An 18,169-nucleotide genomic window follows, 5' to 3' on the forward strand; every position below is an offset into this window, starting at 1 on the left:
TAGATGAAACACGGCCGGTTATACCGTCCGGGGTTCGTTCACCTCTCGAAACTGTGTCAGCGGTCGATTTTAAAGATCGACCCTTCCCCGGTTAACTCTTCTGCTCGTACGCCGGCTTAGGCGCTTGTGTTTTAAGCGAAAGGTCAGCTCAAGGTCAAGCTGTAAACTATACACGTCCCGATGCAGTTAAATGGCGGCTACGCGATGCCATAATGCACGTTATGCATTTAATATGCATTTAACTGTGAATTAATATGAAAAACCCTAAAAAATTCGTAAAACATAACCTAGAAGAAAGAAATATGTTCTGACATTTAAATTCGTAGTTAAGAGGATGAATAGACTCCGACGCGGTCTTTTGATAGGAAAAGATTAAGCTTCAGTTCTTTTTTTAAAAAATATAGGCTCCAAAAGGGGAGAAATTGACTCATTTGAATTTCCTGAAATGTTCTGGACATTATATCAGGATATAAATTACCAGGTTTTAAAGTAGACACTTCCAGCTTCAATTTAACCCTTCTTTGCATGATTTTTCCTATTTTTTAAAAATAAATCAGGTTGATGTAATTAATGCTCTAGATTAAAGGAAAAATATTTTAAAAAATCCTAGTATAAATAAGAATTTGAATTATTTAAAAAACAGTATGATGGAAATTTACATCATTATGCATTGTTACATATATAGCTCAGTATTAAATAAATCAAAAGATATTGTTTACTTATTCTCCTTTATTCTAAATGATAATTTAAAAAACAATTATTATTTTTATTCAAGCACAAATTAACTCCACATTTATTACACGAAATTGTGGAATAGCCTTTACATTTGGGAATTTTACACAAACAGTGGAATGACAAGTTCTAGGCTTTTTAATTGACAGTAACGTTTGCTATTTTTTGACAACTGCGTTTTGTTGTACGCAATAGTCATTTATAAAGTTGCCAGCAACAACAAATTTAAAGTTTACAGTTTTTGAGTACCTTTTTTTCTTCACTAAATGTTATGATTGAAATTTCCATCATCATGCAAAGAAGGGTTAAGCTAAGTTTCATTAAAGTACACCCACAGGAACATATTTAAATATTTGCCTAAAGTCGATCATTGAAATAATGTCCGCTCCAAAAGGGGGAAATTGACTGTTTTTAATTTTCGAAAATGACATGGTCACTACATTAGGATATAATTTACTAGATTTTGAAGTAGACACTTCTAGCTTCAATTTAAGCTGAGTTTCATAAAAATACGCCCACGGGAACATATTTAAATATTTGCCTAAAGTTCACTAATGAAATAATATCCACTCCAAAAAGGAGTAATTTGATTGTTTTTAAATTTTCAAAATGACATGGTCACTGCATTAGGATATAAATTACCAGGTTTTAAAGTAGACACTTCCAGCTCCAATTTAAGCTAAGTTTCATGAAAATCCACCCACAGCAACCTATTTAAATATTTATTTAAACTCCACCACTGAAATCATATCAACCCTAAAATTTACGGCTTCACCATTTAATTTTTAATTCTTGAAAACTAAGCTAAAGATGAACCTTCAGTTCACGAAAAAAAATCGTCGAATCGGTTGATCCGTAGGATCCGTTGCGCGATCAGACACCTCCTGGGAACCAGTCCAGGCGGGTTCACGAGCAGCTCGACCCACATTCGTCTTCTCGGTATTCTTTCCCGCGAGAATCTTTCTTCTTTTATGCCCGCGTTATCTGCGACCCGACGAGGCTCGCTCAATTCGCGATGGGAAACGATGCGGGCTGTGATACGGCGAGCACAATAGCCGGCGCAATTGCGTCTGCTCGCCTTTTTCGCTGATTGTTTCCTTTGTTTCCGTCTCCACGTAATAAATTACGTAAAACATCGAATCGCGAGCGAGCTCGCGTAAACACGTCCGCGATGAATAGAATGGCCTGTGTCTATTATGTCGCTGAAGCGACGCTCTGGTAGATCGGATAGCACCTGTGTCAGGTGCTTTAATTGATCGTGAGGTGATCTTTCCTAAGCGCCGGTTGCTCATATTTTTATTTGCGATTTTATTCGCGATTTTACTATTGGGTTGTTAAATAAGTCATTGCGCTTTTTTCATTTCATTTTTAAGTACGTTTATTTAATATACGTAATGAACATTAATCACTGATGTATTGGTCCTTTTGTTGGATGACCTTCTGCCATCTCTCGGGCAACTTCATAATACCGCGTTCATAAAACTTCTTGTCTTTTCCTACGAAGAACTTGTCAAGGTGCTGTTTGATGAGGTCGGCAGACGCAAACGTCTTACCATTCAAGGAATTTTGCAAGGATCGAAATAAATGAATGTCTGATGGTGCAAGGTCTGGACTATACGGTGGATGTGGTAGCACATCCCAACTAAGCTGTAACAATTTTTGCCGAGTGACCAAACTTGTGTGTGGTCTCGCATTATCGTGGTGGAACACTACACCCTTCCAATTGATAAGCTCGGGACGTTCCTGTGCAATGGTATCACTTAATTTCTGTAGCTGCTCACAGTAGACATCGGAATTAATCGTTTGATTCTTTGGGAGCAGCTCATAGAAGATTGGTCCCTTCCATTCCCACCAGATTCACAGCATTACCTTCTTTTGGTGGATGTCTGTTTTTGCTTGCCTTTCCGGTGCTTCATCCAATCTACACCAACTTCTTTTTCTGCTGACATTGTTGTACACATTGTTGTTTTCGTCATCCGTGATCATACGCTTCAAGAATGGATCGTTTTCTTCGCGTTTGGTCAGTTGATCGCAGACGTTCATGCGCTTCGTCAGGTGAATTTCTTTCACCTCATGCGGTATCCAAACATCGAGCTTCTTTACGAAACCAAGCGATTTCAAATGGCCATGAACACTGTCAATGGACACTTTTAGAGCGATAGCAAGCTCCCGAACCGTCGAATGCTTATTTGCTTTCATCAATGCTTTGATTTTATCGTCGTCAATTTCGGAAGGTCTACCGGAGCGATGAGCATCTTTAACTGAAAAATCACCATCACGGAATCAGACGAACCAGTTCTGGCACTGGCGTTTTTCAATGACGTCTCTGTCGTAAACTTGAGGCAACTCTTCCCTTGATTCAGTTGCTTTCTTCCCTTTTTAAAAACAATAAAGCAAAATATGGCGAATATGCTTTTCAAAATTCTCCATGTTCGAACCACAACTGCAAGTACAAAAATCAACCAAATCGTGCCAAAATTAGTTTGTTTTTTACGTTAAGTATCACAAACAAAACACGCGTGAACATTTGACATTCATATCACGTTCAGATATAAATAATCGCGGACAAAGCAATCTATCGGAAAAAAACGCAATGACTTTTTGAACAACCCAATATATATTTATTCGCAGTTTTACTTATATTTTTACTCGCTGATGGTGGAAATAGATTGTAATTCGTTCCTATAACAATATAGAAACGTGGAGGTTGATAATTCACACCTACACTTTCGATTTGCTACGAATGGGTTAGAGGTGCTGTCCTCGCCACGCGTTGAAGTCTCCAGAGTCTCTGCGACGGGTGTACATATAGGCTCGGTTATGGGGAAACTATACTTATTTTGATGCAACTATTTTGGTCCTTAGGTATCTTGATCGTCGGAGAAATGTTCTATAGTCCATATGCATTATTAAAATATAATCTTAGTAGTTTCTTAATAATATCTTTATGATAATAATAATACTCCAAAAAATGATAACGTAGGATACTTTTGGGCGAGAATTGACCAACTTTGATTAACAATAACTCCGCGAGGAATTATCGTAGGATGATGACTCTATTTTTAAATTAAAGCTTTAAGCTTCTACTTTATTATAGTATTTTTGGCATCTACTGTATTTAGATTCTAAGTTTGGTGCAGTCTGATCATTGTAACCCTCCATATATAACACGATATTTGTCATATCAAAAATTTCCAAGTTTAACGAAGCGCACAGACTTTGCAAAATTTTTCTTCGAGATGCTCTTTACAGTAAAATAAAGTTCGATTCCTCCTCTTTAATTTAAAAAATATTAACGTCGCTACGATTTTTTTACACAAAGTTACAGTATTTTGAAATTACCCTTGCAAATCTCAGCTTTTAATTACCTGGAAAGGGGTGATTTTTCTATGGTTACAATTAAATATCTATGGGGATAAGAATGCATCTAACTGAAAATCAAGGAAGACTGATTTAAAGTAGAGATTCCAAGCTTTAATTTGACACCAAGATCATTATCCCACGATGATTTTTCGCGAAGTTATTATTAGTCAAAGTTGACCAATTTTTATCCAAAATTTGCTTTTGCTATTCGATTCCAGCTTTAAAATAAATCCAGATTTAAATATTAAATATTAACCAAAGGTCTAAAATTCATAAAATACCAATACTTTTGACACCGACTGTAACCCGATTGTATCATCGAGTCGAAAATGTGATGCTCCTTTATTTGGCCGGAGATTCTTGCTTCTCGAAATGGGTGAAGTCGTGGCACACTGACCTTTCCAAGCGCGAATCGTTGCGCAACATTTCTCTCCATCTTGTTTGATAACGCGATGTTTTTGTTTATTGTTCTTTTTACCGTTGTCGAGCTATACGGCGATTACTTGCATAACATGCAAGAAATAGAATAATGGAACATTGCGTGTCCGGCGCAAAGGAGAAATTGTAGCGAATTATTTCCAACGTCGCATAATTTTTTTGCTGACCCCTAACCAAATCGAAAATAAATTAACAAAAAAATAGAAACAATATCCAGTGAACCTTGTGATATAAATAAAAAATTTAAAAGATATAGAATAGAAGAAGATATATAATTTAAACAAATTATTGAATTATGTGACAATTATGTGAATTTCGATACCCTCTTATATAGTGAAATATTTTAGCGTAATAAATATATAATACATAATATATTGTATTGTAAAAATAATATTGCTATATTATATTATTATACGTATAATGCTATAATTATTTATTATATATATAGAGAAATATTGTAGCGTAATAAATATATAATAAATAATTACAGTATTATACATATAATAATATAATATAGCAGCATTAATTCTACAATACAACATATTAATATTATATTACCATATAAATTACTATATTTATTATTATATTATTACTACACATTACAAAAATAATTTACACCACTTATACTTTAATTACATCAATTAACAATGTACCAAATATTTAACTATGCCCACAGACAATATTAATGATCTCAAAATAGCAAATTTAATTTTCATCCTCGTTTCGAATAAAATAATCGACCACGCAGCCGTCGCCAATGATTAGCGTTGGATCGGGAAACGATCGCAGTCGATCGCTTGTCATTCGATCGTAGAAATTCACTTCTCATCGCGGCAACAGTCGGCATCAATTAGCAGTGTCGAACCGGAGAAAGACGTTTAAGGAACGACTCCGATTCGTATACACAAGAAATTCCGCCGCTGTCCGCCTTGAGAGCGAAGCTTTCGAAACCGCTTCAGTACATTGCTTCACCTTCATTAGCCATAATGGAGAACATCGCTGCGCTCGCTTACCCCGGCGTCGCCTCTACGTACTGCGATAATGTCGCAATCGCGGCGAACTGGCTAATAAACTCGTTCCAAAGTCGTCTTCATCTTTTAATAATCCATCGTGGACGAAGTAGAAATTTTTCTGATACCGACATACTGCCCGAGAAAAAGGTATGACTCATTCTAGTCAGCATTAAGTATGCTCTAAATTTAGTATAGTCTGTGTTATCCTGAATTAAAATTAAGTAATTAATTATAATATAATTTGTTACTAGTTCAGTATTTAAAGAGGCATAGTGATATATATAGAATACACTGTTAAGGTTATGTGACATACAGTTATACAGTGATATACAGAATATAATTTTAAGGTTATGTAATACTCGCGAAAAGTTGTCGAGGTGATTACTGAGATGATTTCAAGCATTTTTGTCCTTTACGAAAACTTTCTACGACGCTCCGTTCGCAAGTTATTGACGAAAAACGCGGACCAATTATAGCGCGAGCGTAGCCAGCGTCCCGCCCTCGCGGCAACGAGGTCGCTCTCTGATTGGCACGCGTTTTTTTTTAATAACTCGTGAACGGAGCTTCGTAGAACATTTTTGCAAAGGAAAGAGTTTCTTCAAATCACTTCATTGTAATGTTTATGCAAGTGTATTATTAAAATTCATATATAAATATAAAATTACAATAAATAATCATCTAGGATCCAGATTTTTGATATGAGTTCATATAATTCGTATAATGGAGACCAATAGATGTCTATATGGAGATGTAAATACATAAGTAAATGAATAAATAAATGAATGAATTAATTAATTAATGAGTGAATGAATGAACGAACGAAGTTTGTCAAAAAACATCCACCATCGCTTCATTCACAAAGTAGCACGCGCGACTGAACCTGACATAACCTAACCACCCTAACCTAACAAAGGTGTCCATAACCTCAAACAAAGCAGAAACAGTGGCATCGTAACGAGCGATTAGCGCTGTCAGCGCAGTCGGAAACATTTGACGCGCTTGTCTCCCGTCACAGTGCAATTTCGCGGTTGCACGACTCCGTTCCGCTGTCATTCTGACCGACGTTAATTATGCATAACGGGTCGCGCTACTGTGCGCGCTCTCGTTTTCTTTTTTTCTCGAGGCAGACGACACGGAACCCGAGCACAATTAGATGGGCCACGCGCGGAAGAAGACAGACAAAATCACCGGCGGCGCAACATTCCGGGGATTTAACGGTACAAAAACGCTTCGAGTGCCCCCTCGGCGACGCAACTGCATCGGGCCGCTTCCTGTCTGACTTTTTCAATCGCGACTCAGCAGTAACATAGCGAGCGATTTCGCAGCCTGGTTTCTTAGACTTTATTTTTGCTACATGGGAAGTCCTGTAAAGACTGTACAGCGCGCTCTGGTGGCGACTGAACGAAACTCGAGTCGATGTACTCGATTATAATAAGCATTAATTATGTAATTAATTAAGGAGAGGATGTTAAAATTATGTCTCTCTGCTTGAATAAAATAAATAGAAAATTAAATATATGAATAAAAAGAGAATACAAAATTAAATATATAACTAAAAAGCAAATAGAAAATTAAATATATAAATAAAAAATAAATAAAATTTTTCAAGGTGACTGTAAGGAGCAGAAATTAAATAAAAAATATACTGTTTCCTCTAATAATTTTGACAAGTTGAAAATAGTGTAATAATGTTATTTAACACGCTATTTTTACTCGACTCTTCCTCTGGTCATTTATTTCACTAAAACTTGCTATATTATCTGTAATTACTAATAATCGTATATAATAATAAATTAAATTCACTACGATGCATTCTTGTGGTGGAAATTAATTCTTTAATTCTAGATTTGTTTTTTACAACTATTTTTTAACCTATAAATAAAAGCATGTACCATTAGTGTTAATACTTCTTATGGTTTTATAGTTTTGTCTTACAGCATTTGTCTCTGTCATTAAAAGCAGTCAATCATGGCGTAAGTGAGGTTATCGTTAGCTTTTTTAAAAAGAAGTAGGAATTGATGCACTAGGGAAATCGCGAGACTCGTTGCATTTCACTAAAGGGCCGTCTTAGGAGAGGTGTCCACGTGTCACAATTCAGCTCTAATTGCTGAATTTCGCTAGGTTAGTTCAACGAATTTGATGCTAGTCGACGCGTCGATTCACGGCGTGAACGTCCACGTACTAATTATCATTGACGCGGCGTAAAACGGTCAGGCTGGCTCGTCATCATTGACGGGGCCTTGGCACAGACCGGGCCACAGGCCCTGCTACCTTTGGCGGGCCCAATGGCGTCTCGTCGCGTCGCCTTCCACCATCTGGACTACCTTAACGCAATCCATATTGAGCCTAAGAATGCTAACAATCTCTCGATAACTTCACTACAGGCAGAGATCATTCCTTGTCTACGATCCCTTCTCGATCACTGTGCCACGAGGACAGCCCATGTTCCCCTAACCTCGAGAGTGACATAACCTTTTCGGAAAAGTTGCGTCAGCGAGTATAATTGCGTTCACTGTCAGATTTATCATCAGTTGGCAAGCGATTATGCTAGTTGAATCATATTTGTTCGTAAGATGGCAGAAAGTTTGTTTATAGACCAAAGTCTACAGTGCTAAATATGCTGAGGCTTCGAATCCATGATTTCCATCACATAGTTTTTTAAATGTTTATTCTACAAACAATGATTCTATATTTTATATTGTATCATTTTATATTATTATAATATTTTATTCTTTAAATATTGTGGACGTGTAAACGATTCTATCATAGTTTATAAATCATGTAATATAGTGAATTGGTGCAGAAGGGATAATAATATATTTGCCCACCTCTCATATATGAATATATGAATATATGAATATATGAAATAATCTACTACTTAAAGTAATAAAATAAAGATATCCTAATGCAATAGTAACTACCAGTAGCCTGCTTTAAATAACAATAAATAGATCCAGCAGCCTTTTATTTAAATAATAATATGAAAAGAACCTCCCACATTAAATTATATCATATTAAATTAAATTAACCTAAAAACTATAATTAAGATAAACGTCTTCAGGTTAAATTTAGATCCAGCATCCTTTTATTTAAATAATAATATCAAAAGGGCCTCCCACATTAAATTAAATTAACCTAAATAATAATTGAGATGAACGTCTTCAGGTTAAATTTAGATCCAGCAGCCTTTTATTTAAATAATAATATCAAAAGAACCCCCCACGTTAAATAATACCATATTAAATTAAATTAACCTAAAAACAATAATTAAGATAAACAGGTTAAATCTAGATCCAGCAGCCTTTTATTTAAATAACAATTTCATAAGAACCTCTCATATTAAATTAACCTAAACAATAATTAAGATAAACGTCTTTAGGTTTTAGATGTTTATTGAGAAGTCACGCTGTCAAACCGTTTCGAAATACGCGCCATGAGTCGCGGCAGCTGCCAGACAGCCGTCAGTCCTGATTTCCCTTTTCCACGCCCCTGCACCTGTGGCGTGGAAGGAGACGAATCGGTTTTTGTCAGCCGGCCAGAGATCGTCTCAGCCAGGCGTCTGACAAAAAACACGAGTTGCTCGGAACCGCTCTCGTCCGTGATTCCAGCTGGCCATTCACGGCGACGCGTCGCCCGACGGCCTTCTCTGGCTTTCTTTCGCCAAATTTCACTCGACGGCGGAGGACTGGTCTGGTCGGTTCGTCTGCGAAACGGCGCTCGTCCGGTCTATGTCGTCGACGATTATGCCGCCTTCGCTCGTTCAGCCGATCTCTAACAAGATAATTGACCGGCGGAGAGACACCGACAAAAACGGTTTCTCCTTCTTGTCGCGCGATACGCGACTATCCGGGACTTTCTTCTCTTTTCTTTCTCTTTCTTTCTCTTCGTGGAGGGAATTTTTTTGATATGGAGGTTATGTCAAGGTTCGGAAGATTTACGAGAGGTTAGGAGTGATGGAAAGTATAGTAGAGTCGAGGGAATTTTTTGATATCGTCCTGTTGGAGGTTAGGTCAAGGTTCGAAGGATTTATGAGAGGTTCGGAACGATCGACAGTATAGTACAGTAGAGGAACTTTTTTTGATATTGTACTGTTGGAGGTTATGTCAAGTTTTCTTGATGCTAGTCCTACGCCTATGAGCGTTAATACTAGGCTTATGTGCATTAATTACTATACTTCTGTAGGTTGCTACTACGCCTATGTGCGTTAGTGCTAGGCGTATGATTAATTACTATACTTTTGTACGTTGTTACTACGCCTATGTTCGTTAGTACTAGGCTTGTTTGCATTGCTCCTAAATTATGTGCGTTCATACTATGTCTACGTGTCTTATTACTACGCTTATGGGTTTTACTACGTCTATGTAGGTTATTCCTACGCCTATGTGTGTTAGTACTAAACTTGTCTGCCTCAGTATTACGTCTATATGTCTTATCACTACGCCTATGTGCATTTTACTACGTCTATGTACGTGACTCCTACGCCTATGTACGTGACTCCTACGCCTATGTACGTTACTTCTACGCCTAAGTGAACTAACCCCACTCCTATGTCGAAATCTAACAGAATTGGTCAAGCATTTGTCTAGAATTCCCAAAATGACAACATGTAATGCAATGACATAACCTTTTTCTAATTCCATCATTTAAATATTTAACTTTTTTTTGCATATTATTTATTACTATCGATTATCCAAAGTTTTAAGGATGATTGTATCTATGCTTTAGCGTCGTAGAATTTTTGGGGGCGTAAAAAAGAGACATCTGACAGTCGGAAGAAATTGTGTACTGTAGAGAGTCATAGTTTTATTAGTCCCCCTGTTAGAGGTTAGGTACACATTGACTTGATTCTGGTTTCAGTTCTTTCTGTTGTCTCTCACCACTTTCACCTGACCCACGCTCACCTAAATTGGGAGCCGTATTTGCATAGCAGTTAAGTACATGCTTGAACTGTGTTGACCTAGCTAAAGTACAGTAGTCTTTATAGTCTTCAGTATACTAATGTTAGCATTTAGAAGTTCGAAAAGTGCCTAAGATTTTAAAGGTAATATTATCTATGTTTGCCATAGTGACACAATGTTTAAGAACGTTATTAACGTTATTTAAAGAACGTCGCAGGTGTTATTTTACTATTGCCAATCTATAGGTTAGGTAATTATAGAGTAGTTTTTGCTGCCATGTCCAACAGCATCCAACAAAATTCACCTTTAGGATTCGCCTTAGCATGATAATGAGAGCAAGAATAAACTATATTAACTAACCTAAACTATAATATAGTGTGCTATAGTCTTCATCATATTATTTACAGCTTTTAGAGGTCAGGTACCCCTAGAGTCGTTACTATAGCAAGAATAAACTATATTAACCTACCTAAACTACAATATAGTACCCTATAGTCTCCACTACATTATTTATAGCATTTAGAGGTTAGGTACCCATCGAGTCGTTACTATGGCAATAATATACTATATAGCAAGAATAAACTATATTAACCTACCTAAACTACAATATAGTACCCTATAGTCTCCACTATATTATTTATAGCATTTAGAGGTTAGGTACCCATCGAGTCGTTACTATGGCAATAATAAACTATATTAACCTCCCTAAACTACAATATAGTGTCCCATAGTCTTCTCCATACTATTTACAATATTTAGAGGTTAGGTATCCCTAGAGTCATTACTATAGCATCTCCAATGAAGCTCATTATGCAACGAGACCACCCAGTACAGTCGACCAATCCCACAAGCCTTGCAGAAACGTTATCAGACCGGCTCAGAACTATAGTTCGTCGAAGATGTAACGATTCTGAAGCATCCATGCATTTCGGTCCGATTGCAACCATGCGGAAACCGTTTCAGGAAGGAAAAAAAGGGGACCAATCAAAGCATCGATCTGTAATATCGATCAGTGTACGCGAAGTCTCGATTCTCTCGAGTGTAACAGCTGCTGTCGAGGAAAATCGGCGACACCTGTAGCCGGGAGATTGCGGGTCGAGAAGTCGCGCGTCTCCTGAACTTACGACCCAGATCCGATGCGCCGGAAAGAAAACGCGACGGGTCAGGGAATCGGGCGTTATCTCTAAGAACGCGGTGTCGCTACGAGGGGGGAACGAGTTCTCGCGCGAGAAACGGAGGGAAACTCCGGTGTGTTTATACAACCGCGCCGGTCTGAACAACGATCGCCTGCCCCTAATTGGGACCAGTAGTCGATCGGCAGGCAATCGGGAAAATCGGGACGATCGCGTGCCACTTTACTTTCCTTTCTCTGGCCATTTCTTTCGGCCTCTTACGAAAGAGACCGCTCGCTTCTTTCGATGGCCAGAGGATCGTGAAAATTACGTGCCGTGGATCCAACGGTATGGAATAGCAGAGCGAACCGAGTCTTTATGGGAAATGACAGTTTTCTATGGGAGCCTTCTTTAGGCTAATATTTAAATCCTGCGAGACAGTTGTCGATAATGGGAGGTTTTTAGTGGAATTGAAATTTTTCTAGAGAAAAGTAGGAGATAATAGAGTGCTTGTAAGATGGAGATTGTTCAAGTCAGAAGAGAGTGACCGTGGATATTAATGCTAAATAAAAATTAATTTAGATGATTGGAGGAGATATGACTTAGTTGAAAATGTTTTTTTTTATTTCATAAATATGGTAGATAAATGTGGTGTCCAATTTTTTTTCGTCATCTAATATTACATTTTAGGGTTAGTATTATTTCAGTGGTGGAGTTTGGGCAAATATTTAAATATGTTCCTGTGGGTGGATTTTCATGAAACTTAGCTTAAATTGAAGCTTGAAGTATGTGCTTTAAAGCCTGGTATATCCTATTATAGTGGCCAGAAATCTACATGTTTCTTCATAGCGAATACATCACTCGTAAATTGTAATCGAAATTGTGAAAAGCCTAGATGAATTTAGTCGTGTCATTGTCGTGAAGCAACTCATGTCACTGTGAATGATTGGTGCATTTACTATTAAGAAACCAGTCACTTGCATCGAAGTATTTCAGTCACGCTGATGACACGCTAGCAGCCAAGTCAGTGCTTTGATTTCGCAAGTAAATCGCTACCTTCTATAACTCTGTCAGAATTAGAGAAAAAAAGACAATTACTATTTATTACATTATATTATCTATTACGTTATTTGTTATTATTATTATTATTATTATTAATTACATTATTACTATATTATATTATATCATATCCGATTGGTCCACGAATCACAATCGTCGTCTTAATCATGGCCGTCTCGCGGTTGCCAGGTTGCCGGCGCCGCCCGGAGCGACCAGGCGACTCATCAGGATTTTCTAAGAGCTGATCGACGCGTATCGATCCCCTAACTTTCCCTTCTCACGACTATCTTCTGTCTGCCCGGCAGCCCGAGATCGCCGGACTGCCTCCGATGTCCCCGATACCCGAACGACAGTCGGCGACGATCGTTTCGATGGTTGGTTTTCTGGTCCGAGAGAGGCATACGGCCTCATCCGTTTCGTCGCGACAAAGTCGTGCCGTGAGAAACGGTGGCGGCCTAGCCCCGCTCGTGTTTTACTAGCTGCCGGTCTTCCGTTCGCAGGAGGAACGCTGGGTCGGAAACGAGATGGCCACGCGTTCCACGAGATTGTTATTCAGGCGTTATGCTAATGACAGCGCAACGAGCTGGGAATACCGTTACCGATAGTTCAGGCGAATCCATCAATCTGGTTCGCCAAGCGTGCTGACACGACCAGCAATCACAAAGGAGACTCGGAACGGTGGAAGTCGAAGTGATAACCCTTTGGGCCCTTTTCAAGACTTATAAACTTTGACTTAAGTGCTTGTGAAAAATTAGAATCGCTATAGAGTTGGCAGGAAGCATCCTTAATTTAGACAATTTTTTAACCTTTTGCAGTCGAAGCTATTTTAATTCCGAATTTAAAATAATTTATTTCTATTTTGTATCATTTAAAGCCATGTGGAAGCCGTTTTAATTCTGAATTTAAAATAATTTATTTCCCTTTTCTATGATTTAAATTGATATAAGGACTGGACGTCTTAAGAACGTCTATTTTAGGGTTAAATGGCTAACGCAAAAATGGACGTGTTTAAGACGTGTTTCAGACGTCCTTAAGCCATCTTTAAGCCATCTTTAAGACTTCTTATTTCAGACATTAAAATACTATAGCTTACGTCTATATTAACTATACCTTATTTTTCTATAAAAATAACTAAGAACTGAATATATACAATTTTCTAATCCACCAATTTATTAGCCAAAAATGTAACCTCCTACAAGCAAATATAAAAGTTAACCTCTTTGAATGTCATCTGTGAACCCCATAAACCTAACCAATTTTCAGCAAAATCACATATAAACATTCTGTAGTCCAATAGCTTAACTACACTATTACAATCACAATATTGTCTCCAAGTTATAGGACAGCTACTTATTAACTTAATAATGTAAAAAAAACATAACCTAGACATCACCTACAATTTATGTTGGCATTTTTTGAACAAACAGAAGGCATTTTCCGGGCTCTGTTTCCTCTCCAGGGTCGACTTGACTATAACATATTTGTTCAAGATGATATAACATAATGCGTACACTATAATACCTTTCTGCAGTATGATATAATATAGTTCTTATGCTATACTATATTTATACAATATATGTATAACGTAATATGATATAATTTATATATTATGACATATTTGTACAAGATCATATAATGTAATTCATATCCTATGACACATTGCTACTGTATAATATAATATAGTTCATATAACCATAACCTACAATTGCGTCATGTTCGCCAATTTTGAACAAACAGAAGGCATTTTCTGGCCCCTGTTTCCTCTCCAGAGGGTCGACTTGACACCAATCCAAGAGAAAGAGTTCGATTACCGTTCGTTTTACGAAGGATCCTCCGTTCTATGACGAATTACCCTGTCAGCCCGACGACAGGCTATTGCCATAATTTATGCCTGTTCTCTGATGAATTGCCTCGGTTTATTGCTTATCGTAAATAATGGGACGTACGCGGATATAATCGTCGTCCATGTCCTCCATGGCTGGCGCGCGATGGGAAACTAGCTAACCAGTTCTAAATGCGGCTCTGCCGAGCCTCTTCGCGGTTTATTGCTAATTTATCCTCTTCTCGTTTGTTCAACGGCGGAGCAACTCTCGCGCGTCCTGCATAATTAATTGGACTATACATTTTTTTGTTGCTTGAAACGGTCAAGTGGCATAGGTGCCTGGAAACTACCGTAATTATACGGGGAATTATTTGAGGTTATGGTAATAGCTAGTAAGCGAAACCTGAAACTGATGACGTTAGATGACTTTAAAGAAATGGGGAAATTAGTTGTAAATAATTATAATATTTAATTGGAAGGTGACAGATTTTTAGTCGATTTTTGTGTAGGATACACTTTGTATGAAGATCTACAGTCTATTTATCACAATAATAATTTATGATAATAGTAATAATAAGTTTAGTGCAAAGTAAGTAATAATAAATAGAAGGATCTTATGCAGGATGCAATTTGCAGCAACTTTTTCCTTAGCGAAAATGTTTTACGAGGCTCGGTTCACGAGTTATTAACGAAAAGTGTTGACCAATTGGAAATACAGTAGGCCCGACGCTCCGCCCTCATGACCATTGCTGCGTAGCGCTGACCGTCTGACGTAGCGGTAGTGGTCACAAGGGCGGAGCGTCGGGTGTACTGTATTTCCAATTGGTCAACATTTTTTGTTAATAACTCGTAAACGAAGCCTCGTAGAATATTTTCGCTAAGGAAAATGTTACTTGAAATAACTTAAAGAATTCCCTAATTAACAAATATATAAAATAATCTTTAATAATATTTTTTTAATAATTACAATCAATTGAAAATAATGCAACAATGTTCGGCAGATCTTGTGCTGTTATAATAAAATAGGCACTAGTTTTGTTTAAAATGAAATCAGCATTAGTATTGTTTAAAATAAAATAAGCTCTAGTATTTTTTAAAATAAACGCTAATATTGTTTACTGAATGCTATAGTTTAATATTTCACATCTATTTTTTTAGGGGATCCTGCGTGGGCACAGGAGTGGCCGACGCCTCTCGACGAATCGGCAGACGAGAAGAACGATGCATTGATCTTTCGTTCGGTTGTTGAGTCGATGAAAGAATGGAGGTTGCACAAGATACTGAACCACAGGACGAAGAGGGACGTCTCGAAGGTATGCTACGAGGATGTCGGCTGCTTCGAGGACACCGGGCCCTTCAGCTACTTGGAGATGCTGCCATCGCCGCCCAAAGATGTCGGCACTAGGTATCTATACTCTAGATTTTTTTATCTATTATATAATTTATTATAGTATAGTATAATGCGTGTTGTATGGTACAAGTTACGTGCTATAATATATTTGTATAATATAATATAATTCATACACTATAATACATTTCTGCTGTATAATATAATATAGTTTTTATACTATACTATATTTATACAATAGATAACGTAATATAGTATAATTCATATACTACAATATAATACATTTGCACAAGATAATACAATATAATTCATACATATTAATATATTTGTACAGTATAATATAATATAATTCATATACTATAAAATATAATATAATTTCAAATTCTATAGTGCATTCGTATAATACAGAATAAAATTATACGCTATAATGCATTCCTATAATACGACATAGCATAATCGTGCTAACATCACTGCATTCCTATAATACAATACAATATAAGTGAAATATTATAATGCATTGATATAATACAATATTAATATACAATTCACATACTATAGTATATTTGTGTAAAAACTACAATAGTAATGAAACTTTCGACTAAAATGCTTAGTAAGTGCCATAAGTTTTTAATGTCAAATTACTTAGTTATTGTTCAATAAATAAAATATATTCAACAAGAAAATAATGAAGTGATACATTTAGTGATACATTTACTATAGTGATACATTTTTGCTTTGAGGTTACTAAATACAGTATAATAAAAACTAAAAAATTAATAAAATGTTTAATAAATGTTGCAAACGTCTGCCTTAGGTTCCTAGTGTACGGAAGCAGGAAGGCCAGATCGATTCCTATGGAGGTTCCTGCCGATGACATAAACGACAAAGCGCACCGTGCCATAGATCCGGATCTGCCAACCAAGGTGATCGTTCACGGATTCGGATCCAGCTGCGATCATGTTTGGGTGTACGAGATGAGGTCCGCACTGATGACCGTGCACGAATGCAATATAGGTGCGTAAACTATATTAAAACTCCGGCGAATTAATGTGAGGTTAGGTCAACGTAACTTTGACATAATCTTAAATTCTTCTCCATAGTATGAATAGTCTAATCATGTGACAATAGTTTATGCTGCTAATAGTATAATATACAGTATTATATATAGTATGGTATGATTTTATATACAGTGTGTTCAGATAATTAACTGACACTTCATAAAAATGTATTTATTTAAAATGCTTTTTTACTGACGAATTTTTAGTGGAATTTTCGATTACTATTTCTGTCCGAAATATTGCAGATACTATACCACGTCAACTAGAGGTCAAGGTATTTATTATTATATAACAAAATAATTGTTCAAAGAATTTTTTTATAAAGTCTATGGAATAAATAATCAGCCATTTTGGATAATTATTTTTACAGACTAATCCTGTACTTGTTTAAATATAATTTCATAAACTCAGTATTAAAATAAATATACTATAATAATAATTATACATAATTTTATAAAAACTGCAACAGAAGGGAAATTGTTAAATTATTATAAAAGATTCTAAGCGATGAAAATATAATAAAATAATTTTTATTGGCCAAAACGATTTCTTGGATTTTGAAAAATTGTGTAAAAACGGATAAAGCGTTAAAATGCCATAAACGTTTGATTACGCTATATGTACTCTTTTCCAGTGTGCGTCGATTGGGGCCCAGGAAGCGCAGTTCCTAACTACGTGAGAGCAGCTGCCAACACTCGGCTCGTTGGCAGACAGCTAGCGAAACTAATTAGAAGCCTGAACGTGCCTTTGGAGAAGGTCCACCTGATCGGTTTCAGTCTCGGTGCCCACGTGGCTGGCTTCGCTGGCGCTGAATTGGGCAATGTGTCTAGGATTACAGGTAACACGCCCACTAAATGGTATAAGCGGATTGGATGGTGAAATATGCTGTATCAAATTAATTTTGCTTTTGAAAAATACGTTATTAAAAGAACACCGTCTGGGCTAATTTTGTTTAAGAGGTAGTTGCTCCTATCATGGGGGTAGTTTCCCTTAACATGGGGGTAGTACTATAGGGCGGGTTTTCTTCTTTTTACTTTTCCTTTTCCTGCCTTTTTTTAACTTTTTTAAATTTTTACTTCTTTTATTTTTCCTTTTTTCGAAAAGGAATTACGAAAAAATTCAGGAATCTTCTACCTAATAGGACGCAAGCCTCTGAATTTTTTAGAATTTTTCGATTTGCAAAAATTAATTTTTTTAAACCAGAAAAATTGGGAATGCTGCATCCCCTAACAAGAAAAATCTCCACCCCTAACCAAAGCATTGTTACATCAATATTTTTTATTAAATATTGCATTAATACAAAAGAAAAATCTTCACACCAATCAA

At 36.7% G+C, this 18,169-nt stretch overlaps 1 protein-coding gene across 2 annotated transcripts in view; it reads left to right on the forward strand.

The window, feature by feature from the left end:
• The window catches only part of LOC144476711 (uncharacterized), a 48,280-nt gene that overhangs the window by 21,494 nt on the left and 8,617 nt on the right, over nucleotides 1-18,169 (forward strand). For both annotated transcript variants that reach the window (XM_078193849.1, XM_078193850.1), the window contains 3 exons: nucleotides 15,596-15,842; nucleotides 16,600-16,799; nucleotides 17,478-17,681. In XM_078193849.1, the coding sequence (XP_078049975.1) occupies nucleotides 15,596-15,842; nucleotides 16,600-16,799; nucleotides 17,478-17,681 (651 nt within the window). The remainder of the gene's footprint in view (nucleotides 1-15,595; nucleotides 15,843-16,599; nucleotides 16,800-17,477; nucleotides 17,682-18,169) is intronic.

Source organism: Augochlora pura, chromosome 11 (assembly GCF_028453695.1).
Source record: "Augochlora pura isolate Apur16 chromosome 11, APUR_v2.2.1, whole genome shotgun sequence".
Lineage (NCBI taxonomy): Eukaryota > Metazoa > Arthropoda > Insecta > Hymenoptera > Halictidae > Augochlora > Augochlora pura.